At 42.7% G+C, this 27,141-nt stretch overlaps 1 protein-coding gene across 1 annotated transcript in view; it reads right to left on the reverse strand.

Annotated features, from left to right (window-relative positions):
* Positions 1-1,477: 1,477 nt before the first annotated feature.
* GASK1B (golgi associated kinase 1B) overlaps positions 1,478-27,141 on the reverse strand; it is a 74,874-nt gene continuing 49,210 nt past the window's right edge. Inside the window, exons 3-4 of the mRNA XM_082243337.1 lie at positions 6,643-6,869; positions 1,478-2,396 (exon numbers count right to left, since the gene is read on the reverse strand). Of these exons, the coding sequence (XP_082099463.1) occupies positions 2,189-2,396; positions 6,643-6,869 (435 nt within the window). The 3' untranslated portion in view covers positions 1,478-2,188. The remainder of the gene's footprint in view (positions 2,397-6,642; positions 6,870-27,141) is intronic.

Genomic DNA, 27,141 nt, shown 5'->3' on the forward strand with positions numbered 1-27,141 from the left:
TGCACAGGGTGTGCGAAAATGGTCTGGCCTCCGAAGAGGTTGGACCTATACCTTGATCCCCCGGGGCGCAAGACTCCTGACAGGGACTGAGGTACTTCCTATGGTTTGCCTGGCCGAGACCTGGCAAACCCCGTTCTCCAGGGGGACTGCCGAAACAGCCCACCCCAAGTACTGGGTGGGGCTCCCCCGAAGGGAGACCCCCATGAGAGAGGGCGAACTAAGCCAAAAGGCCATGTCCACCCCCTCCCAAGACTTTCAAGGTAGGCCCAGAGACCCACACCGTACTCGTCGTGCAGGAAGAGAAGAGTGATAGTGAAGTGACACACCACAAAGAAAAATACACACAAACAAAAAGGTGGGAAAGGGGAAGTGGAGGAGTGAATTAGTGCCTAAGTGAAAAACAAAGGCAGGCCTTCCGGCCGGAATAAAAATTCCTCTGGTCGAAGCCAAAAGGCCTTGCCCAAGAGGCAGGTGCTTAAAAAAGTGTGTAGGTGCAGTGACCATGGTGCCGAAAAACTCAAGGCGAGCTGCCCCTCACCAGTGAGAATTAAGGCACCCCTGGGCTGCCACCCCAGGGGCACATACACTACAGGCTTTTTCTACCCCGGCCCAATAGCCAGACCGAGTGTAGCCCTTACCTACCAGGAGGTTTGGAACGTGGACAGCTTAGGGTGAGCCTGCCTTCAACTGGGGACAAGCCTTTTGCAAGGCCAGATTCAACCCAGGAGGAAAGGCCCTCCCACCGCCATCCCTATTCCTCACCAATTACATCCAGGAGCAATACTAACCGTCCTTTCCCAGCTTTCTTGCTCCCTTCAAACTGGTAGGGGCGGACCCATTCAAATCAGAAGGCAACAGACCCATCCGGCTTTCTCTGACAGTGCCTACTTCCCGGTCCTCCAGTTACGCCCAGAGCGCCCCGGTTCATTTCAGCCCCTGCCGATACTAACCATCAGGGTCCATACCAACTGATAAGAACAGATACTACACTTGATCTTAGCCAAAAGGCCGAGAAGCGATATATTTCCCCTTATGTTACTTCATGATAGTAATAGCATGAACCTCCATATTTTTAGAAAATGCAAAATTGACTTTTGAGATGCCCCAAGGACACCATAGGGTACCTATGGTGTCCTTGGGGCATCTCAAAAGTAAATTTAGCATTTTCTAAATAATGTGGAGGTTTGTGCTATTACTATCAGGATGTTGTACCCCCACAGTGTGCCTGGAGCCCCCCCCCCCCAATTTTAAATGGTTCACTCCTAAATAAGCTTCCATCTTCCTCCTTCATCTTACATACTCCCCCTCCCAGACGCTGCATCTCATGGAGGGTTTTAGCAACAGAGGCAGTGCTGCCAATCAAAAAAGCTGTGGGCAGGGCTAGGTGTGACCAGCTGCTGATTACCAAGTCAAAGGCTTGTGAAACAGCAGTGATAATGCTAATAGCCACACTTTCTACAGCATTTTTATCCCACTGTAGTGCAAGCAGGCATGGTCTTCTACATGAAGGCAATAATGCTGCTCTGAAGACACAGTGCAGCAGTATTGTCACACCATTAAAAGAAGCTACATGAGGTGGAATTTACTGGCAGGATCAACAAGTATTCAAGCCTAAGACTTTGCAAGGGAACTAAGTAAAAACTGAACATGCAGATGCACTTACAGACAAGTGCTGCAGCAAATGGGAGACCATGATTCTACTTTAAGTGCCTCTGGTGCAATGTACATTGTAAATGACTATATATTTTTAAAAACATAAAAATAAGAAATTGGAATCTATGTTATATATTTCAAAGCCATTATTTCAAGGAAAACATAATTTTCCATAAACCACAATTTCATAATTTTAGCACCAAAATGCAGAATATAGAATACTAATTAGTCCTATAATGATGCTTCATTCAAACTGAAACATACAACAATGTCAGCGGATAAATACACACATCAATCTTTATCTCACCAACATTCTTTTATGCAGTCCAAACATGAAGGACATTCAATTGTTGATTGTAAATTCAATAATGATAGTGCAATACACTATTACTCCACACTTACAGTACTATAAGAAGACTATACTTCCCATTATAAATTGGCTTTACACATAATTTAGAGTTTTGTACTATTTCAAGTAAATGTGGCGTAACAATTCTACTTTCACTTGCTTAGTTCTTTGAGGTTATTGGTCAATTTAATCATTCATTGGTATGACTTTAATTCCGTGAGCATTGATGTAAGTCAGCAGGATTTTGGCCCTTCTTTCTATTACATCAATAAGTTTTTCAATCCCTTGACGTCCTCGCTGACTTTCCCAGAAAACTTTGTCCAGAAAAAACGACTGAAGGAGTCTTTCACGGAGTTTCTGACTTTTTAACACAGAAACTGCAGATTCAGGGAACCTAGAGCAGATGGTAAAAAAAAAAAGCTTAGTATATTAAGGTTTTTATTAAATATTTTGTGTTGGTTGCTAGAGGCAATGTAAACATTGTTTTTTTTTTCAATTATATATATATACATATATATATATATATATATATATATATATATATATATATATATATATATATATATATATATATATATTATAATGCATATGGTAATATCTTTCTTCGTAATATGCAAATGTCCCTGATGTTTAAGGCTTTAGCAAGAGGAATTCCTAATTTAACATCACCCTTTTGTTCTGTTTATTAAACTGTATGTCCAGCAAAGAACTAACTATAGAGCGGGGACCATTACTAGATAATCCCTCTCATGTGAAGCCATCAAGCCAATTGAATAAATAGCCCACTAGCCACAAAATTGGTATAGATTTCTGTACCAGATACATAAAAAAACAATCGAGAAAGGTCCCAGAATGAGAGTAGGTACTTCAGGCAATACTATTAGTTTGACTATAAGCAAAAAGGTACTTTGATTTGGGACAAAAGTATCAAAAAACATTTCCATTAGTGAAACCGCCACCCAACACACAATATCTAAAAAGTGACAATGTTGTCTTACATATTAAAAGTACCATAATCCGGACTCTCATGGAAAAAGCAGACAGGCAGAGAGGCTTAACCTAGTCTCTCACTACACTGAAGTTCTCTATTGGAGCCAACTGGCTCATAACATTCAACAAAACAAAAATGTGATCAGTAATAGGAGAGTTACCCTCTGTGGAGAAACTTAGTGTTAATCCCACCAATCGCCACAATTAGTTGCAATCTAGCTGTTAAAGTGTCTAAATAGACATATCCTTCATGGGGGGTATATTCAAGCAGACAGATCTTGCAGTGTTGTTCAACATCGATTTGCGATATAAATAGATTGAACAGTCTTAATTAGACCCACTGTAAGGTTCATAAAGTGAGATGTGACTAAGAAACCTATTTCAAGTATATCATTTAGTTAGAAAATAAGACTGGTTTGCCAAAACTATTTGTAGGGATTTCCCAAGCATTTCAGGTCAGAGTGACAGAGGCCTAATGAAAAAAAGCCTAGGAGGAACTCACTCAGATACAGATAAATTAGGGACCTTGAAGCCATAGAACCGTTTGGAAGACCTTCTCGGATAACAAACAGGAAATGAATCTGCCTAAAAAACAGTAGTAGCAGAGAGGCTAAACCCAACAGCCCTTACAGCATCCAGACAATAGAGAAAAATCTCTCTGGCATGAACTGGACCTGAATAAAACAAAGGTAACACACTACGCTTATTAAGCCCACAGCAAAGCTAGCAATAACTGGTGACCTGAAAAGATGGGAAAGTGTTAATATATTTCTCCCATGACCATGGATGCTAAGAAGTCTCAACAATGAGGGAGGCAATTACTGACCAAATAGATTCCACCCAAAAAGTTTAAGGACAAATAAAATTATTTGGAGTCTATAAATCCAAAACAGAGCAAAATCCTCATCCTTCTTGGATAAAAACCTTGAAATCTGGAGGAAATCATGAGAACAATAACTCAACAATAACTCAACTATTTCTGAGCAGCTAAAAGAAAGTTCAACCGACTGAGTCATGGGAAAATACAAAGAGAAAGATTAAGGTGGAGAAAGGAGCTGAAACTCTATTTTTTAACCGGTGGTAAGAACTTCCCGGACCCAAGTGTCAACTATGCAAACTTCCCAAATATCTGTGAAGACCATCAGACATCCCAACACCTGTAATGGATCTATCTCCAGAGTCAAAGGGAGTGAAAGAAGCCTGGTGGTTCTGAAAAGTGGAATCTGACTTTGAGGAAAATATGGTATGTTTTAATGCAGGAGGAGAAGCACTGACCTGTGTTATTGATTCTAAACCTGGTGTAGCAGGGGTAGATGAGAAAATGAATCCTTCGACTTTTAATGATTTTGTCCAATGCAGGGCCATAAAAGACAGTCTTCCATGAAAGGTAGTCATAACAAAACCTTTTCACACTGTTGCTCCTGACCAGCACTTAAGCCAGAATGCAATGCAAATCTGGACAGAACAAAAGGTTACCCTTTGGGAGACATAAAATGGTTAGCATCCAGTGCTAATTGTACAAAAGATCAACTCACCAATTATCCACCAAAACAAGTAACAAGCTGAGTGTCATCACTAGCTGTCACCAGATCACTGTTTAGTCATTTAGACCACTCAGCCATTTAGTCATTTTGACCACTCAGCCAAAGTCTCGGAAATAAGTGCTGGGGGAACATGAGTTGAAGGGCAAATGCCACCAAAGAATACATTATTTGAGATATTGCTTCCAACTTTTTGTCATCAGGATCCTGGAAAAACAGAGCGCCTTCTGTAAGAAAACCTTTAGTGGAAATCTATGAAAACCAAGCCCAGGCATCATGGTAGGGGAAAAAATGGTGGAATTCTCAAATTTTCAATGTGAATTGAACAACTTCTGACTAAAATTCAACTGTTGGGGAATTCTGAAGGAAAGAGAAGAATATTTCATCCAACAGAAAATCCTGACAGATCCTTGATAGAAATAGGGAAATTAGACATTTCTGCGGGCAGATTCCACTGTGGAAAGTGGTGGTGGGCATTTTAAGTATCTGTGATCAGGGAAGCAGTAAGATATAGATCCTCTCTGAGGATCTGAAAAAAGGAATTGTTGCTCTACATAAAGATGGCCTAGCCTATAAGAAGATTGCCAAGACCCTGAAACTGAGCTGCAGCACCGTGGCCAAGACCATAAAGCGGTTTAACAGGACCGGTTCAACTAAGAACAGGCCTCGCCATGGTCAACCAAAGAAGTTGAGTGCACATGCTCAGCATCATATCCAGAGGTTGTCTTTGGGAAATAGATGTATGAGTGCTGCCAGCATTGCTGCAGGGGTGGGGGGTCAGTGCTCAGACCATACGCCGCACTCTGCATCAAATTGGTCTGCATAGCTGTTGTCCCAGAAGGAAGCCTTTTCTAAAGATGATGCATGATGCACAAGAAAGCCCTCAAACAGTTTGCTAAAGACAAGCAGACTAAGGACATGGATTACTGTAACCATGTCCTGTGGTCTGATGGGACCAAGATAAACGTGATTGGTTCAGATGGTTTAAGTGTGTATGGTGGCAACTAGGTGAGGAGTACAAAGACAATTGTGTCTTGCCTACAGTCAAGCTTGGTGGTGGGAGTGTCATGGTCTGGGAATGCATGAGTGCTGTCAGCACTTGGGAGATACAGTTCATTGAGGGAACCATGAATGCCAACATGTTCTGTGACATATTAAAGCAAAGCATGATCCTCTCCCTTCAGAGACTGGGCCACAGGGCAGCATTCCAACATGATAACAACCCCAAACACACTTCCAAGATGACCACTGCCTTGCTAAAGAAGCTGAGTGTAAAGGTGATGAACTGGCCAAGCATGTCCCCCAGACATAAACCTTATTGAGCATCTGTGGGGCATCCTCAAACGGAAGGTGGAGGAGCGCAAGGTCTCTAACATCCACCAGCTACGTGATGTCATCATGCAGGAGTGGAAGAGGACTCCAGTGGCAACCGTTGAAGCTCTGGTGAACTCCATGCCCATGAGGGTTAAGGTAGTGCTGGAAAATAATGGTGGCCACACAAAATATTGACACTTTGGGCCCAATTTGAACATTTTCAATTAGTGGTGTACTCATTTTTGCTGCCAATGGTTTAGACATTAATGGCTGTGTGTTGAGTTATTTTGAGAGGACAGAAAAATTAACACTGTTATACAAGCTGCACACTCACTACTTTACAGTGTAGCAAAGCATAATTTCTTCAGTGTTGTCACATGAAAAGATAAAATAAAATGTTTACAAAAACGTGAGGAGTGTACTCACTTTTGTGAGATACTGTATATATATATATATATTTTTTTTTTTTCTTTAATAATATATTACTGAGCATTACACAGCTTCTCTAACTGCTTACTGAGGAGGACCTTCATCACAGGACAGGGGAGGCACCTGGGTTTAACCATTTCTGTTTATTTATTGCGACTGTCAATCAACACTAGCAGAGCAGAATATCTACCACACCCTGAGAGACAGCTCTATCTTGGCAGAAAAGAGAGAGTGTTCACTGCAAAATAAAATCAGTAGTGAAGGTAAAGGCTTGCAGGGAAAAAAGGGTTAAGGGGAGAAGAAAATTGGCAGATTATTAAGGATAATAAATGAACAGTTTTCATTATCTATGTATGAGATGCTTACTCTTTAATTCCTTCAAGTAACTTAAAATTCAAATTATCTTCACTCCTGTCAAAATATCCTTTATTTTTAATGAAGACCAAGTGCCGAGGGTCATGTTTCCTTTGTACGATGTGTGTTAGGTCGATGTTCTGGGGGTCATCACATTTTAAGTGTAGGCCTTGTTGGACACAGCTATCTTCTTTTCGAGGTCTGAAGCCACAGCAGTTTTTGTCAAAACGAGTGTAAACCTGCAAAGCAGTTGGAGTTTGAGAGATTAGGAAAAATATACTTAAATGTACTGTATATCAATCAAATGCAACTACTTTGTTATTTGTTCCCATTCACACAGTATACCTAAAAAAATAAAAACAAGTCTTAATTCTCTGAGATTTTTATAAAAAAGGTGTCTCATGGCTTAATGCAAGTACTTCCCAGCTAGCTAATATGATATATCCCAAAAGCTGGGATGGGAACTAGCTGAGTTCAGTTCTCATGAACTTACAATGTAGAAGCCTAGCCTCTCAGCTTCCCAATGTCCCCAAAACAAGTAAAACTAAACAGTAGTGTTGAGCGAACACGGACTGTATTATTCGTGTTCGTACCGAATAATTGGATTTTTTGTACCCGAACACGGACACGGACACTTTACTGTATGTTCGGGTAAAAATCCGTGTTCGGTCGTTTTATTTCCGGGTTTTGCATGCTTTGGCGCTCTTTTCATGGCGGGCTTTCAACAGCCAATCAACAATCGTTTAACTGGTGTGCCTTAAGCCATCCCAGCCATGCCTGCAAATGTCTCAGTAGCTGTGATTGGCCGTCTGAAGCATGTGACCAAGTCTTTATAAGTTCGAGGCAGCCGCAGCGGCGTCATTATGCTGCTTAGATTCAGGGACAGAGCACACATCAACGTGCTGGCTGCTGATTAGGGAAAGATAGGCAGGAAAAAACCATTTGTGTCCGGATAGAATTGAGGGACAGGTCGGAGTGTTTAGGCAGGGCGAGTTGTAGGCATTTTAGGGATAGAGTCTGCTGAATTATATAGGGTCAGTGTCTTCTACAAACTACAATCAATATTGCTGTGTGGGGGGTGGGGTCTGCACTCAATCCTGATCTACGATCTCTTCTCAATCCTGTTAGGGACAGAGTCTGCTGAATTTTAGGGAAACTGTGTTCTACAAACTACAATCGATATTGCTGTGTGGTGTGGGATTGGAGATAGGCAGGTGTCAGTGATCCACATCCATTTTTCTGTGTGTGAGCTGCAGTGAACACAATCTTTTTGGGCTGCAGTGAACACAATCTTTTTGGGCTGCAGTGAACACAATCTTTTTGGGCTGCAGTGAACACAATCTTTTTGGGCTGCAGTGAACACAATCTTTTTGGGCTGCAGTGAACACAATCTTTTTGGGGTGCAGTGAACAAAATCTTTTTGGGGTGCAGTGAACACAATCCTTTTTGGTGTGCAGTGAACACAATCTTTGTGGGGTGCAGTGAACAAAATCCTTTGTGGGGTGCAGTGAACACAATCTTTTTGGGGTGCAGTGAACAAAATCCTTTTTGGGGTGCAGTGAACAACATCCTTTTTGGGGTGCAGTGAACACAATCTTTTTGGGGTGCAGTGAACAAAATCCTTTGTGGGGTGCAGTGAACACAATCTTTTTGGGGTGCAGTGAACACAATCTTTTTGGGGTGGAGTGAACAACATCCTTTTTGGGGTGCAGTGAACAAAATCCTTTTTGGGGTGCAGTGAACAAAATCATTTTTGGGGTGCAGTGAACACAATCTTTTTGGGGTGCAGTGAACACAATCTTTGTGGGGTGCAGTGAACACAATCTTTTTGGGGTGGAGTGAACAACATCCTTTTTGGGGTGCAGTGAACAACATCCTTTTTGGGGTGCAGTGAACACAATCTTTTTGGGGTGCAGTGAACACAATCTTTGTGGGGTACAGTGAACAGAATCTTTGTGGGGTGCAGTGAACACAATCTTTGGGGGGTACAGTGAACACAATCTTTGTGAGGTGCAGTGAACACAATCTTTGTGGGGTGCAGTGAACACAATCATTGTGGGGTGCAGTGAACTCAATCTTTGTGGGGTACAGTGAACACAATCTCATACTGAAGGTTTGAGGGTGCTGCCTGTTCCATACTCCCCCTACTCCTCATCTAGCCTTTTAGGGGTACAAACAATAGTAATTGGGGCCTAGTGTGGTTGTGTACGTGTGATATACATACACTTTTTTGGGATCATATTTTCTATTCCGCTATTTAATCAAAAACCTTTGGGGATCAGTTAAATTGGGGGATAGTCTGTGTTGGTACGTGTGAGAGAGATCCACCTTTCCAAGTTGTTGGGGTTCATCTCATACTTCTGAAGGTTTGAGGGTGCTGCCTGTTCCATACTCCCCCTACTCCTAGCCTTTTAGGGGTACAAACAATAGTAATTGGGGCCTAGTGTGGTTGTGTACGTGTGATATACATACACTTTTTTGGGATCATATTTTCTATTCCGCTATTTAATCAAAAACCTTTGGGGATCAGTTAAATTGGGGGATAGTCTGTGTTGGTACGTGTGAGAGAGATCCACCTTTCCAAGTTGTTGAGGTTCATCTCATACTTCTGAAGGTTTGAGGGTGCTGCCTGTTCCATACTCCCCCTACTCCTAGCCTTTTAGGGATACAAACAATAGTAATTGGGGCCTAGTGTGGTTGTGTACGTGTGATATACATACACTTTTTTGGGATCATATTTTCTATTCCGCTATTTAATCAAAAACCTTTGGGGATCAGTTAAATTGGGGGATAGTCTGTGTTGGTACGTGTGAGAGAGATCCACCTTTCCAAGTTGTTGGGGTTCATCTCATACTTCTGAAGGTTTGAGGGTGCTGCCTGTTCCATACTCCCCCTACTCCTAGCCTTTTAGGGGTACAAACAATAGTAATTGGGGCCTAGTGTGGTTGTGTACGTGTGATATACATACACTTTTTTGGGATCATATTTTCTATTCCGCTATTTAATCAAAAACCTTTGGGGATCAGTTAAATTGGGGGATAGTCTGTGTTGGTACGTGTGAGAGAGATCCACCTTTCCAAGTTGTTGGGGTTCATCTCATACTTCTGAAGGTTTGAGGGTGCTGCCTGTTCCATACTCCCCCTACTCCTAGCCTTTTAGGGGTACAAACAATAGTAATTGGGGCCTAGTGTGGTTGTGTACGTGTGATATACATACACTTTTTTGGGATCATATTTTCTATTCCGCTATTTAATCAAAAACCTTTGGGGATCAGTTAAATTGGGGGATAGTCTGTGTTGGTACGTGTGAGAGAGATCCACCTTTCCAAGTTGTTGAGGTTCATCTCATACTTCTGAAGGTTTGAGGGTGCTGCCTGTTCCATACTCCCCCTACTCCTAGCCTTTTAGGGGTACAAACAATAGTAATTGGGGCCTAGTGTGGTTGTGTACGTGTGATATACATACACTTTTTTGGGATCATATTTTCTATTCCGCTATTTAATCAAAAACCTTTGGGGATCAGTTAAATTGGGGGATAGTCTGTGTTGGTACGTGTGAGAGAGATCCACCTTTCCAAGTTGTTGGGGTTCATCTCATACTTCTGAAGGTTTGAGGGTGCTGCCTGTTCCATACCCCCCCTACTCCTCATCTAGCCTTTTAGGGGTACAAACAATAGTAATTGGGGCCTAGTGTGGTTGTGTACGTGCGAGATACATACACTTTTTTTGATCATATTTCCTATTCCGCTATTCAATAAAAACCTTTGAGGATCAATTGAATTGCGGGATAGTCTGTGTCGGTACGTGTGAGAGAGATCCACCTTTCCAAGTTGTTGGGGTTCATCTCATACTTCTGAAGGTTTGAGGGTGCTGCCTGTTCCATACCCCCCCTACTCCTCATCTAGCCTTTTAGGGGTACAAACAATAGTAATTGGGGCCTAGTGTGGTTGTGTACGTGCGAGATACATACACTTTTTTTGATCATATTTCCTATTCCGCTATTCAATAAAAACCTTTGAGGATCAATTGAATTGCGGGATAGTCTGTGTCGGTACGTGTGAGAGAGATCCACCTTTCCAAGTTGTTGGGGTTCATCTCATACTTCTGAAGGTTTGAGGGTGCTGCCTGTTCCATACTCCCCCTACTCCTCATCTAGCCTTTTAGGGGTACAAACAATAGTAATTGGGGCCTAGTGTGGTTGTGTACGTGTGATATACATACACTTTTTTTGGATCATATTTTCTATTCCGCTATTTAATTTAACTGGGCCTCCATGCGAGACCTGTGTGCCTTGTTGCGCTGTTTTGAGTACTCCACCAACATGGCCAGTGGCAATGACGCCGTTCTCAGCTTAACTATCCCACTTCTATGCCTCCTTGAAAAAACAATTCGGGCGATGATGGAAGAGGATGTGGCACAGGATGAGGAGGAGGAGGAGGATGAAGAGGTAACATTTCCAAGGCTTTCAGGGCAGTCATTCGCAAGGGGCTCCGAGGGTGGGTTCCTGCACACGCAAACGCCAGGGACGCAATTGTCCAGCAGGGGCACAGTTCTGGAGGATGAGGAGGATGAGGAGGAGGAGGAGCTGGAGGAGGAGATGGAACCATGTTCACAGCAGGGTGGCACCCAGGCCAGCTCATGGCCATCACTGGTGCGTGGCTGGGGGGATACAGAGGACACGGACCATACACCTCCCACAGAGGACAGCCTTTCGTTGCCTCTGGGCAGCCTGGCACACATGAGCGATTACATGCTGCAGTGTCTCCACAACGACCGCCGAGTTGCCCACATTCTAACTTGTGCTGATTACTGGGTGGCCACGCTGCTGGATCCCCGTTACAAGGACAACGTACCGTCCTTAATTCACTCACTGGAGCGCGATCGCAAGATGCGCGAGTACAAGCGCACGCTGGTAGACGCCATGCTGCTGGCATTCCCATCTGACAGCGGGGCCACAGTGGAAGCACAAGGCAGAGGAGGAGGAGGAGGAGGTCGCCAACGCAACCAGGGCACCGCCAGCACCTCAGAAGGCAGGGTTAGCATGGCCGAAATGTGGAAAAGCTTTGTCAGCACGCCACAACAAACAGCAGCACCAGCAGCTCAGATGGAACGTCTTAGCAGGAGGCAGCATTTTACCAACATGGTGGAGCAGTATGTGTGCACACGCCTACATGTAGTGAATGACGGGTCTGCCCCCTTCAACTTCTGGGTCTCCAAATTGGGCACATGGCCTGAGCTTGCCCTTTACGCCTTGGAGGTGCTGGCGTGCCCTGCAGCCAGTGTATTATCTGAACGGGTATTTAGCACGGCTGGGGGCGTTATAACAGACAAGCGCAGCCGCCTGTCCAGAGACAATGTGGACAAGCTCACGTTCATTAAAATGAACCAGGCATGGATCCCACGGGACTTTTCCGTACCTTATGCAGAATAGCAATGGATACCGACCTTACCCACCCATTGTTCCATTTTTGCTCTTTCTCACTCTTTTGGGGTGTACCCTCATTTAAAATTTGTGAAAAGAAGCAGTGTTGGCTACCTCGTCCTCCTCCTCAGGGCCAGATTAATGTAGGGGCTATTGGAGCTGCAGCTCCAGGCCCCTACCTTTTATATAGGCCCCGGGTTGGCCATATTCACTGTTACCGCTCTTCTGTCACTTGTAAACACAGAAGTCTGGCTTCTATGCTCGCTTCCCCAGGCAGCACCCTCAGAACCTCCCCACACAGCGTGAAGGCCGGACAAGGAGGGACAGTTGGCGATGCATGGATGTGTTTATGGGCTTCAGAGACAGCATCCCATGTTGAATTAGGCATGCATGGCTGCACCCTTCCTCCTCTGGGTGCATGGCAAGGCACGGCCCTAAGGCCCTTCAAAATCCTCAGCACCAAGCCCATGATGCTGTTAATCCGGCCCTGGTCCTCCTCCACCGCCGCTTCCACCTACACCGCCCATAGGTGTGCGCAGCCTATTGCATTAAGGTGTGCACCCCAAAGTTGAAATACACATGCATGTGTTTGCCAGCAGGGAGAGTAATGTATCGGGGCCATGTACCTGTAGGCAAGGAGAAATAGAGCAGAGCAGGTCCCAGGGAGATCTTTCCCATCTCCTCACTGGCAATGCTATGTGCCCTAGGTGATTAGGGTGTGCCCAGGCACACCCAGCACACCCTGTGCGCACGCCTATGTCACCGCCACATCCACCACCACCTTAACCTCCCTCCTACTCCATATGGGCCTCGTCCTTCAGAGATGAAGAAGAACATTGTTTTATTTTTCTGTTTTTTTTTGTTGTTTTAAGTTATTTCCCTATCCACATTTGTTTGCAGAGCACTTGCCATGCTCTTAATTACGTTTTGCTGCCATTTGCAGCACTCTAGCCCTTTCCTTTGGTGTTTTAGAGCCATTTTAGTGCCTTAAAGTTCGGGTCCCCATTGACTTCAATGGGGTTCGGTGTCCGGGAAAAGTTCGGTAAAAGTCCGGGACACGGACCCGGACTTTTTTTTAAAGTTCGGCCGAACCCGTCGAACACGGACATCTAGGTGTTCGCTCAACCCTACTAAACAGGTTTTTTTCCTGCTGGAAGTTCCAGAAAAGAGCATATAAACAGGTAAGCTACTATTTTTTAATATTTTTAAGCTTTGTGAATGAGAACATGTAACGTATATAAAATAGGTGTAGTTTAACTTTGGCTACACAAGTTGAAATACTCTTTAAAAGTAGCTTTTATTTTAGGTATTTAAGCCTTTTTAAATACTAAAAAAACTTTCAATGTGCTACAAAAACACAGTAAAAGCATCATATACTGCAAATGCAGCTGAACACAGAGACACTATGAATTCGTTTTGAGAGAATGAATCAGATTTAGACTTAGACAAGCACGTTCCCACATTAAACTGTGTGTCGGGAAAGTGACTGATGCACATTTCCTGCTTCATCCTGGGCTCCACCCTGGCACAGCTATGTTTAGCTTGGAGAACATAAAAGTATGATACTACTGCTAAATATAGGGTTTTAAGCCAGAGAGAACAAGGCTATTTCCTAGATGATGAGGCAGTCTACAACAACCACAAACATTCCCTCATCCTCTGTCTGAAGCCCTATAACAAACAACAACCAGGTTCCATCTATTTGAAGAACCTTCGGGATACTTTGCCAGCAGTTGCTCCATTTAACACTATAAATGTGCCCATACAATGGCAGATCTCTTTCTTAACTAGACATAGGATCTCTGCCCTAGTTTGTTCTAATATCTGCACCATGGTATTACGCTCTTCATTTTTCTTGACTTGATGCAAGGTACATTTTGTTACATGCACAATGAGGGTACTCTTTCTATTAAAAATAAAATGTGTGCATTCTGATGACAAGGCCCATTATTCCTTAAAGAGGTTGTAAACCCCAAAACATTTTTTTTTTCTTTTTGCAACCTGAAAGAGAAACACATAATGAGCTAGTATGCACCGCATACAAGCTCATTATGAAATACTTACCTTAGAACGAGCCCCCGCTGTGCCGTCCGCTTACCTGTATGACGAGCGACATGTCCAGTTGCCCATCTTCCGGGATCGTGGCATCCGGCCATCTGATTGGCCGGAGCCGCGGTGACGTCACTCCAGCCCACGCGCGCGGGAGCCGACGGTCAAGGCACGGGCTGTGCCAGTGACGTCACTGGCTGCATGTAAGGTAAATATCTCCTAAACTGTACATGTTTAGGAGCCATTTACAGTACCTATAGGTAAGCCTTATCATAGGCTTACCTATAGGTACAAGTTACAGAGGAGGGTTTACTTCCTCTTTAATGTTTATCCCTCAACGTCTATAAAAAATCAACTGCATTGCTTGCCAATATTGGGCAATGTGGGATACATTTCAAGATAGACTCTGGAGGGTAGGTGTTCATTCAAGCATGATGCAACCACTCCCAGGACACAATAACACCAGAGAAATGTATTAATTTGGTAAGTAGTCTCAGTCTACAGGAAAGAAAATTAACGTAATTTTTATATAGTGGCTCCATGCATATTAGCATTTTTTTAAGCTCAAAAAAAGCTAGAAAAAAAACACTGGATGAAAAATGCTGATAATTGCATTTTTTGTGCTAGCTTTTAGTAGCATTTCGGTCGTTTTTAGAAGCTTTTAGGAGCATTTAGGAGCATTAGCCTCTTATTAGCGTTCTTGCTAATGCCCCTAAATGATTTTAAAAGCTGCTAAAATGCTACTAGAAACTGGTACACAAATTATATTATCAGCATTTTTCATCCAGCATTTTTTTCAGCTTACGAAAAAAGCTACTGTGCATGGAGCCTTTAACTTCAGGTGTTTTGGCTCTATGTGCCTTCACTTCCCCAGTGACACAACAGGAAATGAGAGTAAATATATCCAAAGTGAGATGAAATCCACTATTAGAAGGTTGTCTCTGGATCACGTATCTCCATTGGAAGATCCCCTCTCAAATCCCTCCAAAAAAAGGTTGAATGAATATAACTTAATGCCAACCTTCTACCCTGCTTTGAAGCACTCATACTAAGAGAGAGAAGCACAGCTCTATAAACTAATCATGTCTCTATTGTCCTGGTGACCAACAAGCAGCCTGCAGGCTGGCCCACTATGCTCTAGGCCTGTAATCAGTGACAGAGGCTATGGCAGACCATGGCACTGGGACTGCCAGTTATCAGTGACACCTGTGGTCAAGCACTACACCCAGGAGCTCAGCTTTTGTTACAAAACTCTTCACAGGAGCACTCGCTATGCAGAATACTGTGAACACAATGTAGAATAAAGCTTGTACAGCGTTTCCCCGAAAATAAGACCGGGTCTTATATTAATTTTGGCACCCAAAGACACAGTAGGGCTTATTTTCGGGATAGGTCTTATCATGTAATGTGCTGTCTTCTCTCCCCCTCTCCCTCCCTCCCTGCCTGTCAGGAATCCAAAGTGTGAACCGAGTAAAACTGGTTGTAAAATCCTAGAATCCAGTCTATTATAGTATAACAGTATATCATGTCCAATGTGTGTGTTTCTGTAAAATAATTGTGCCAAATACCTTCATTACAGCTCCTCTCTGTGCTTCCTTTACCCACCAGAGCTCTCTTCCCTGCTCCGAGCACTGGAGAGGGAGCCCCGCTGACAGCTGGGTGAAGAGGAGGAGAACAATCGGAGGTCAGCTGAGCGCCGGTGCAGTACAAAAGGTATTTGGCACAATTATATTACAGAAACACACACATTGGACATTATATAAAACAGTAATAGAGTGGATTCTAGGATTTTACAACTACTTTAACCTAGGGCTTATTTTCGGAGTAGGGCCTATATTTCAGCCCTCCCTGAAAATCACAGTAGGTCTTATTTTCTGACTTACTTATTTTTGGGGAAACACGGTAATTAGGATTGAATCTTTTATTAGGGGCCATTGTGGGAGGGGTGCCCAATGCCATCTGTCACTGTTATGGAACCTGGTATGACAAATAATTGAGTGACCTGTTGTTCAGTCTGTACAGTGTTTGGTAAATCCACAGATCTGGTTATATTCTTTGTGTGGGTGCTCTCTCTGACATGAACTCCTCTCGTTCGCTGGCCAGAGCCGACTACTCAACACTAGTGATGGGCCGAATACCCCCCTGTTCGGTTCGCACCAGAACATCTCGAACAGGGAAAAAGTTCTAGCGAACATGCAAACTCAATAAAGTCTATGATACATGAACAGGAAAAATCAAAAGCCCTCATTTTATATGAAAGTTATTGCTATAAAAAGTGCATGGGGACTTGGGTACCGCCCTGGGGGACATGTATCAATGCAAAAAATGTTTTTAAAACAATCGTTTTTACAGGAGCAGTGATTTTAATAATGCTTAAAGTGAAACAAAAAAAAATGAAAAATGAATTTAAATATCATGCCTGGGGGGTCCCCTTAATGTGCCTGTAAAGTGGCTCATTTGTACAATGTATGGATCTTGCTGCAGCAATACTGGCATTTCTAAAAGAAAAAATGTCATTTAAACTTGCTTGTGTAATATATATTCGGCTCCCCGCAATATAGATTAAAAAAAAAGAAAAAAAAATGGTCTGGGCCCCCCCCCCCAATATCCATACCAGACCCTTATCCAAGCATGCAGCCTGGCAGGTCTTGATATGGGGGGACAAGCGAGTGCCCCCCCTCCTGAACTATACCAGACCACTTGCCCTCAACATGGGGAGGGTGCTTTGGGGTGCCCCCCAAAGCACCTTGTCCCTATGTGGATGGGGACAAGGGCCTTTTCCTGACAACCCTGGGCTGTGGTTGTGGGGGTCTGTGGGTGAGGGGCTTATCGGAATCTGGAAGATCCCGCCCCCCCTCCATGTGAATGGGTATCGGGTACATCGTACCCTTACCCATTCACCAAAAAAGTGTAAAAAGGGAAAAACCACATAAGACAGTTTTTGACAAGTTCTTTATTAAAAAGAAAAAAAAAGAGTGTCCCTCAATGTAAATCTATCTTCAATCATGACACCCGCTGACTCTAAAACTAGAATAAATTTCAAAGAGTGACGTCAGAAGGGGCGGTGCCAATGGGTGACGTAACCCGGTGGCCTTGCCCCTTGCCTATAAAACAGCTATCAAAGCTGAAGAAAGGCATATGGCAGAGCGTCTCAGAAGAACGTTTTTTACGTTTTTTTGGTGAATGGGTAGGGGTACGATGTACCCAATACCCATTCAATAGGATGGGGGCGGGACCCTTGTTAAAGTCCACCCGCAGACCCCCACAACCACAGCCAAGGGTTGTTGGGAAGAGGCCCTTCTCCCCATCAACATGGGGACAAGGTGCTTTGGGGGGCACCCCAAAGCCCCCACCCCATGTTGAGGGCAAGTGGCCTCGTATAGTTCAGGAGGGGGTACACTCGTTCATACCCCCCCATCCTGGACTGCCAGGCTGCATGCTCGGATAAGGGTCTGGTATGGATTTGGGGGGGGCACGCTGTTTTTTTTTTATTTTGGCGTGGAGTTCCCCTTAAAATCTGTACCAGACCTGAAGGGCCTGGTATGGATTTTGGGGGGACCCCACGCCATTTTCTTATTTTTTATTTTTTTATTTTGGTGTGGAGTTCCCCTTAAAATCTATACCAAACCCAAAGGGTCTTAAAGTGACACTAAGAAATATCCTTATTCTCCAAAAATAATTCATACACATCCACTGCTAAATTGTCATTAAATTGTTTTTGCCTCCATGTAACTTCCTCCTGAGCTCACAAACCTTTCCATTTGTTTGGAACGAGCAGTGCATGTTAGCTGTGGTCATGTGTACTGCTCCATGCACTACAAATCCCATTATCCATAGTCCCTAATCTATCTCAAAAGTAAGCAAGAGAGGGTTGCTATTGTTGTACATGCAGTGGGACCATCTATAAAAAAATAATACCTACCCTCTAACTAAAAAATGTCAGATCACAGCAGCAAAAAGAAAGGAATCTGGTGATTTGAAGAAAAGCAATAGAAGGTAATTAGTTAAGCTACCTATTTGAAAAAATTTTTGTTTTTTAAACCAGAGTTTAGCGTCAAGTTATATTACTATACATACTTGCTATACAAGAATTCTATAAAGAAAATACTGGAGCTATTGCATCACTTGTTGGTTTTATAGTTAACCCATAAACACCTCATCATACCTTGTGAGAAAAATTAAAGTGACCCTGTCATAATGTTTTTTTTTCCAAAACTGTCATACTGTACCTACAAAATAGGAGAGGGAATACTTAACTTTCCCATTGTCTGTGCCACCAGAATCCAGATGAATGATACCCCAGGAAGTGTCAGCTTTCCTGACAAATTCAAAGGAGGATTTCTAATGAACAAAGAGGTGTTCTGGCAGCAAGATAGCGAAGAATGACCTCCCTTTTTTTGCAGGATTGAAAATGTTTATTTAATTTTAGGGTTGATATATAAATGTGGCAAAGGTCTTGAAAGTGTTACATGGCTGAGCAAAGTTTGAGATGTGCCAATGCAGGGGTTTCCAAACTATAGCCTGTGGGCCATATCCAGCCAGCTTCAATATTTTATCCGGTCCTCTGATGTAAGAAGGGACCCTGATGGATACCCTGATGTAAATATGATTGGAATTCTAATGCAAGGGGAGACTCTAATGGGCTTAAGTTTATTTGTAGTTTCTTTGTTTTGTTTTACTGTAGTTTTTTTTTTTTCTGCTGTTCTAAATCATATCATATTAATCTATAAAACAGATTTTTTTGGCCAGAGAATATTTGTAAAATATAGAAATTGGCCCTCATACTGAAAAGTTTGGAGACCCCTGTACAAATACAGTATATTGATGTTTGCATATACAGTATCATATGAACTTATAATATTAAAGCTAATTTTTTGAATAAGTAATGTGGACAAAACACCTGTAAACAAAGATTGTGATGTTAAGCCAAACAAAGAACAGTTACTTGATGTGTTGAACCAAAAGGTTATGATGTTGGCATCATTTTCACAGTGTTTGAAAACTGCTTTTTACAACAACTGTATAATGATCTGCTAAAGAAGCATACCAGACCCTGGAAGAGAATACTTCTCTAACTACAACATGCACAAAGAATTTAGGACCATAAGTTTACATGTAATGACATTTACCAGGCTATAATTAGGTAGCAATAAGTCATTAGTTAATAAATCACCGCTCTTTTTGCTTCTGTGTATGTGTAATTTATTAACTCATATCACTTGCAAGTTTCTACTAAATACAACCATAAAATAGACGCCTTGTTCTGAATGGGTTTCCTAATGCTTGCACGCGTTCGCTTCTCACTAGACCTGGGGAATGTGGCAGGAGGGTGAGGAATGCTGTTACTATTGACAGAAGTTACTCAATACAAAGGCTGAGGCTTCACAACTACTTGTGTGAGGACAAAGTGCACAGGAAGGTTCTCTGAAGTCAAAATAAGATTTGTATAGGATAAAATACTTCATCTTTCTACAGACTTATCAGCACGGGTTTACTGTAGAAAGAATATGCTGATCTGACACATTATCTTCAAAATATAAAGGTAAGCCAGAACATGTTTAAGCATAACTTCTTAGGAAGAAATTTCATTTTTGCTGAAATACAAATTAACCTCCCTGGCGGTATGATTCTGTCAGGAATTCTGTTCCAAAAGCGGTACAATTCTTTTCATGGAAATTTGGCGTTTTGTATTATAGGCCTACAATTCTTAGTAATTACTGACTTAAACCTGACCAAAACAAGTCTCTAGTAGACATCCCAGATGTGATAAATTTGAAACACAAACAAGTGAATTATAATCGAATCAATAATATTATTTTATTATTTTATTATTATTTAATATATAATATATATAATAAAATTATATTATTGATTAGATTATAATTCATGCGTTATATATTATATATATATGTGTGTATATATATATATATATATATATTGTGGGGATTCGCTCGGTAGCGGGTGTGGATGAATTATAATCGAATCAATAATATAATTATATATATATATATATATATATATATATATATATATGTGTGTGTGTATATAGATATATATATATATATATATATATATATATATATATATACATATATACAAATGCATATATATATGCATATATATATATATGCATATATATAATATAAAATGTGTTATGTGTTTTGTGCAACGTTTTTTTTTTTTGAATTTCCCTCCCTAGTTCCGCTCCCATGCAGCATTGCTGCTGCAGGGAACGGAACTAGGAAGTCCTCCTACCGACAGACGAGCGGCGGAGATCTCGGCTGGCGGTCACAGCAATGAGAGCTCATCGCTGGATCGCCAGGATAAGGTAAGAGAAGCTCCGCTGCGCTGTCTGCACGCTCTGCCCATTGACCCCGAGCGTGACTCGGGGATACCGCTAATAGCAGAAAATTCCTACCCAGAGTCACGCTCGGGGATACCGCTAAGGCGGTTAAATGACATGTAAGTATATATCAGAGTTCAAGTTCTTAGAATTGGAATGAAAAAATATAAAAACACACTATTTGGTGGATGGTTTTTAAGGCTCCGTTCACATCTAGGCATTTTTGGGCGATTTTCTGCTCTAAGCCTCGGCTCTAAAAACACCCAACAAGACAAATCCCATTCATTTCAACAGCCCCTGTTCACATCTGAGTGTTCTGTCGCCTTAAATAAAATGTCCATCGCTCAAAAAGTATATGAGCTTATTTTTGACCCCTTTTACACTGAGACGCTTTTTAGGCACTTTCGCGCTAAAACAAAGTGCCTGCAAAGCTCACAAAACCAATTTCAATAAAAATCAATTAATGCTTTCACACTGGGGTGGTGCGCTGGTGAGGCAGTGAAAAAACTCCTGCAAGCAGCGTCTTTGGAGCAAGGTTGGAGGAAATGCATTGAAAAGCGCACAAAAAGCACTTCAAAAGCACCTCAAAATAGTTATTTTGAGTCACGTGACCTTCAAAAAAAGTGCACCACTGACACCTGAAAAGCACCTGAAAAGCGCCCAAAGTTTTCAAGTGCCTCAGTGTGAAAGCAGCCTTTTGGCAGATTACAGGCATTTTACTGTCAACTCAAAAGGCCTACACAAAAATGCTGCAAAGATGCTGCAAAAAAGCACTTCAAAAATGCAAGAAAAAACTTCCGAAAAACGCCCTAAATATGCCTAAAAAACACCTGTAAAAATAGCAACGCCTAGATGTAAACAGAGCCTAAATGGGCACTATGCCAAAATGTTCAGTGTAAAGATTATCACATATAACTTAAATCTGGGTTGGTAAAGATGTGCAACAACAGGGGCAGAAAAAGATTTTCTGCTCTAAGCCTCGGCTCTAGAAACACTCAACAAGACAAATCCCATTCATTTAAACGGCCCTTGTTCACATCTGAGTGTTCTGTCACCTTAAACAAAATGTCCGTCGCTCAAAAAAGTATATGAGCTTATTTTTGACCCCTTTTACACTGAGGCGCTTTTTAGGCACTTTCGCGCTAAAACAAAGTGCCTGCAAAGCTCACAAAACCAATTTCCATTAAAATCAATTAATGCTTTCACACTGGGGTGCTGCGCTGGTGGGGCAGTGAAAAAACTCCTGCAAGCAGCATCTTTGGAGCAAGGTTGGAGGATTAAAAAATGCGTCTCAAAAGCACCCCCTCTTCATCGAAATGCATTGAAAAGCACACAAAAAGCACTTCAAAAGCACCTCAAAATAGTTATTTTGAGTCACGTGACCTTCAAAAAAAGTGCACCGCTGACACCTCAAAGGCACCTGAAAAGCACCTCAAACGCGCCCAAAGTTTTCAAGTGCCTCAGTGTGAAAGCAGCCTTTTGGCAGATTACAGGCATTTTTCTGTTTTTCATTGGTCACTTGTCAACTCAAAAGACCTACACAAAAATGCTGCAAAGATGCTGCAAAAAAACACTACAAAAATGCAAGAAAAAATGTCAGAAAAACGCCCTAAAAATGCCCAAAAAATGCACCTTCTAAAAATAGCAACGCCTAGATGTAAACAGAGCCTAAATGGGCACTATGCTGAAATGTTCAGTGTAAAGATTATCACATATAACCTAAATCTGGGTTGGTAAAGATGTGCAACAACAGGGGCAGTAAAGGTGGCAAGCATTAATGGGCTACTTGCTTCAGCACAGCTTCAGCACAGCTCAGAAATATTTTTCTTCTCAACTGTCAATGTACCAAAAAAGATTCTTCCATGAAGCATTTATTATACGAGGCTCTTGCTATTTGGTTACCTGTACACTGAGATATTAGTGTATACACCATGTGTTATTTATAATCAGATGAGATGTTGTGGGCCCTACCTCCTTACATTCAAAGGAGTTTTACTGCCTAATTTGTTGGTGAACTCGGGTGATGCTTACCATTTGAAGGCCAGTCAACATACACAAAATCATACAACATACAACAATGACTCTTAAAGCCTAGTACACATTACTAGTTTTTTTTTTTCAATCAACCCGCTGAGTTAACAGCTCAGGTCAAAGTCGCAATACTAACAATCCGATATTAGTACAGCGATTGTGTTGTGACAGGGGGGACGGCCCTGCTGCAAGAACACTCTAGTCAGTGCTTCCAACCATTGTCTGAGAGCCCTGATCGGGAGACGGTCAGCAGACCTTTTTCAGTTATGACCCTTCAACAGAAGGAGGCCAAACGTCCGGGGTTCCTATCGGACCGGCTTCTGTACACACAGGCCAAATGTCGGCCCGGTTTCAAATGAACATTCGGCTGTGTGTACTAGGCTTTCATTTTTTCCTTTAAATGTGGTAATAGTAAATATTAATAAATAGCTATTACCAGTAATGGCAGAAAAAAAATGTCATATAATCACCTTTTGCATTTTTAACACAGTTTACACAGAATTATCTCTTAGTAAATTATTTGAAGGTCAGTATTTCCAAAATAAAAGCAGAACTATTTGTCTGGTTCCTGGTAGTTCGGTTCACACCAGAACATCTCGAACAGGGAAAAAGTTCTAATGAACATACAAACTCTATTAAAGTCTATGGGACACGAACATGAAAAATCAAAAGTCCTCATTTTAAAGGCATTATAAGCAATTTACTGCCATAAAATGTGTAAAGGCACCTGGGTACTGCCCTGGGGGACATGTATGAATGCAAAAAAATATTTTTAAAACAATAGTTTTTAAAGGAGCAGTGATTTTATTGATGCTTAAAATGAAACAATAAAAATGAAAAATTATTTTAAATTTCGTGCCTGGGGGGGTCCCCTTAATGTGCCTGTAAGGTGGCGCATCTGTACGATGTATGTAGCCTGTTGCAGCAATACTGACATACTGACTGACAGGAAAAAATGTAATTTAAAATTTGCTCGCGGCTGTAATGTATTGTCGGCTCCCGGCAATACAGATGAAAAAAAAAATGAAAAAAATATCATAGACCCCCCCCCCCCCCTCCCAGTTCATACCAGGCCCTTCGGGGTTTGGCATGGATTTTGAAGGGAACCCCATGCCAAAATTTAAAAAAAGAAAAACAAAAATAAACGGCGTAGGCTCCCCCCAAAATCCATACCATTTGAATTTACTGATGTAAGCCATGTCTCTGCACTTCCTGGTTGCCAGACTATTGTGCCTTTACCAGCCAATATCTCACTTGTCTCTCCTGCTGCAATCCGTATCTTCGCTACCATTCGTTACCGACATTTGACTTGCTCCTCCACTACGCTTCTGCTTGATCCCTACCTGCAACTATTCGTTACTGACCTTTGGCTTGTTCCTTGACTATGTTTCTGCTTGATCCCTACCTATATCTGCTAATGGACCTTGGCTTGCTCACCTGCTGGTGGGGCGATCCTGAGGACCGCGACCTGGTGCTAACATGCAGCAAAGCCCATCTCCATCATCAGGAGCTCTGGTGAACACCAGTTAGTACTTAGATTCCGCACCTCAGGTGAGCCTGCGTCATCTGCCAGGGTGACCTGCCTATGTTCTTATCCTGTTGCTTCCTGTGTGAGCTTCCACTGCTATGAACATTCCGCTAAGTTCCAATTAAGTTCAGGTGTAAGGCAAGTACCTAAATGGGCGATGTTTAGGCCAAACTTATGCTCGGCCCAAACCGTTCACCCATCCCTAGTGGTGCCTCAACACTGTAACCCCTCACAAGTACTCTTGCTGGGTGCAGGAATGGGCCCTGCTGTTAAAAATTAGAAACAAAAATTTAAATTACATGTACTCGTCATACAGGTGTAGAAAAATTGGGCCTTGGGTGTTGGTGGTGCCTAAACACTGTAACCCCTCACAGTTACTCTTGCTGGGTGCAGGAATGGGCCCTGCTGTTAAAAATTAGAAACAAAATTTAAATTACATGTACTCGTCATACAGGTGCAGAAAGATTGGGCCTTGGGTGTTGGTGGTACCTGAACACTGTAAGCCCCCACAGTTACTCTTGCTGGGAGCAGGAACAGGCCCTGCTATTAGAAATTAGAAACAAAAATTTAAAATTACATGTACTCGTCATACAGGTGCAGAAAGAATGGGCCTTGGGTGTTGGTGGTGCCTGAACACTGTAAGCCCTCACAGTTACTCTTGCTGGGTGCAGGAATGGGCCCTGCTGTTAAAAATTAGAAACAAACATTGAAACTACATGTACTCATCATACAGGTGCAGAAAAATTGGGCCTTGGGTGTTGGTGGTGCCTGAACACTGTAAACGCTCACAGTTACTCTTGCTGGGCGCAGAAAAGGACCCTGCTGTTAAAAATTAGTGAGTTCCAACCTGTGGGCATGTCACAAATAAGGCGGTTGAGGGGCAGGTTGAAGCCCTGTTGAAGGTCAGCCAGCCGAGCACTGGCATTGTAGAACCGCCAGAAATGGCCACAGACTTTTCTGGCCTGCCTCAGAAGATCCTGCAAGCCCAGTTATCTGTTCAAAAAATGCTGCACCACCAAATTCAGGACATGTGTCAAGCATGGAACATGTGTCAAGTATCCTTGTCAGAGGGCGGAGAGAAGGTGTGTGCTATTGTCACATATAACTATTCCTCTGAGCCTGCCCCTGCAGAGCTGACAAAATCTCTGGCCCGGTATGACTCCTGTCCGCTAGACAGACCAACTGAAGCACTGCATGACATATTTTAGCATGACCGCTTAGGGAGCACTGCTAGTTCAGAGGAAAATTCAGCAGAGGAGGCTATAGAGGAAGAAGAAGATGAGGAGGAGACAGATGTGGCAGAATCATCACCGATGTTTTGGAGGCATGGTGGCGCAACAAGATCCAGCACTGACCCCTGTCCTGCATCCTTCCCAGCTGCCAGCAGAGTTACCCAGTGCGTCGTGAAGGAAATGTAACGTCCCTGACCATGCCTGCTGGACTATGAGTCAGCAGTAATGTGAACCTTCCTGCTGACTGCTCTGTCCAACGAGGCCCCAACATTGCCTTCCACATGATGGTACAGAGCTGGAATGGCCTTACGTGAAAATAAATTTATTTTTGGAACCTTCCACTGGGTTACAGCACATTCCGTAATTTCACGAAAGGGAGCAGAGTCTACCAGATGAAATGGCAGCAGTTGTAGTGCTAGCAATTTTGCCAAGCTAGCATTTAGACGCTGAGCATGTGGATGGCTGGGACAATTTTTTTTTTACAGTTTAAAAACTGGGGTAGGGAAAATTTGCCTGCTGACAAATCAACAGGTGGTGTACTGCTAGCAGATTGGGTGAAAGTACCTGTGGTACCCATTGCTATATCATCATCCCTCTCAGTGCAGGTTTTTGAGAGGAATTGAGGTATAGTAGAGGTAGAGATCTCAGATGAGGAGCAAAGAGAAGTCTGTATTTTATTATGATGTGGGTCTTTCAAGTGCTCTTGCCAAGGACTGCATGGCAGGTTGTCATATGTCTTGTCAAGCATGTGGCGCCCAAGCAGCTGGTGTTCTGGCCACGCTTGATCCGCTTCAGACAGAGATTGCAAACAGCTACACTGTGGTCTGCTGCACATGTATTGAAAAATGCCACACCAATCAACTTTTGGAAGTTGGCGGGGAGATAGCAGCTCCCTGCACCTATGGAGCTCTGTGGTGTGATGCAATACGGTGGCTGCCCTTAAGCTGGTCCCTGGAGGACATCCTGCCTTGTTGGAGTTGTGCCGCCTCCTCCTCCTCACTTTCCTTCTCTTTTCTCTCAGGCACCCAAGTACGGTCAGTGACCTCATCATCTCCTCCCTCCTCGTCACTGGAGCAAACTTGGCAGTATGCTGCAGCTTTTGTAACATGGCTGCTGGTTTCTTGACCGTCATTGTCACCCCCTCTCTCTAGGCTCACGGTTTTTCCTTCCTCAACCTGGGAACCAACATCTGAGCATTCAAATTGCTGCGCATCCTTCAGTATCATGTAACTGACACTATTATCGAATAATTCAGGTGACTCCTCCCTGCATGATGTTGAGGAGTAAGGAGTAGCTGTGGACAAGGAGCCTGTGGAATAGGTCCATTGGTAGCTACGGTGGAAGGCAAACTAGTATGAGCCTGGGTGACAGAGGATGAGGACGGTTTAGTTGTCCACTCCACCAACCCTTCTGCATGTTGTGCCTCAATAACACAGCCAGCACCGGAAAAAAAGGACAAGTGTGCCCCGCCTGCAGAGGATGCACCATGTCTGTGACCTCCACTTTTCACTGTGGATACAGGGGCTGCTTGCCCTATTTTAGTGGACTGTTAGCATCTGCCTCTCTTTGTTGGCCTTTTTGACATGATCGGGATTTTTGGATGGGTTTTTATAACTTTTTAATATAGAATTTGGAATGGAAATATGATGCTTGGGTGCATTACATTTGTGCTTGGTGCACTATAAACTGTTTTATTATTGTTTTTTTTATTTTTTGGGGGGTATTTTTATAACCTTTTATTATAGAGTGTGGGAAGGGACTATGGTGCTTGGGTGCAATCATTTTGTACTTGGTGCACTATAAACCATTTTATTGAATTTTTTTTTAAAAAAAAAAGAAAAATTAAATAAAGCATAAAAAACAAAAACCCCTTCTGACACAGAAGGAATAGCACCTGTGACACAAAAG

Source organism: Pelophylax lessonae (assembly GCF_965119305.1).
Source record: "Pelophylax lessonae genome assembly, chromosome: 1".
NCBI lineage: Eukaryota > Metazoa > Chordata > Amphibia > Anura > Ranidae > Pelophylax > Pelophylax lessonae.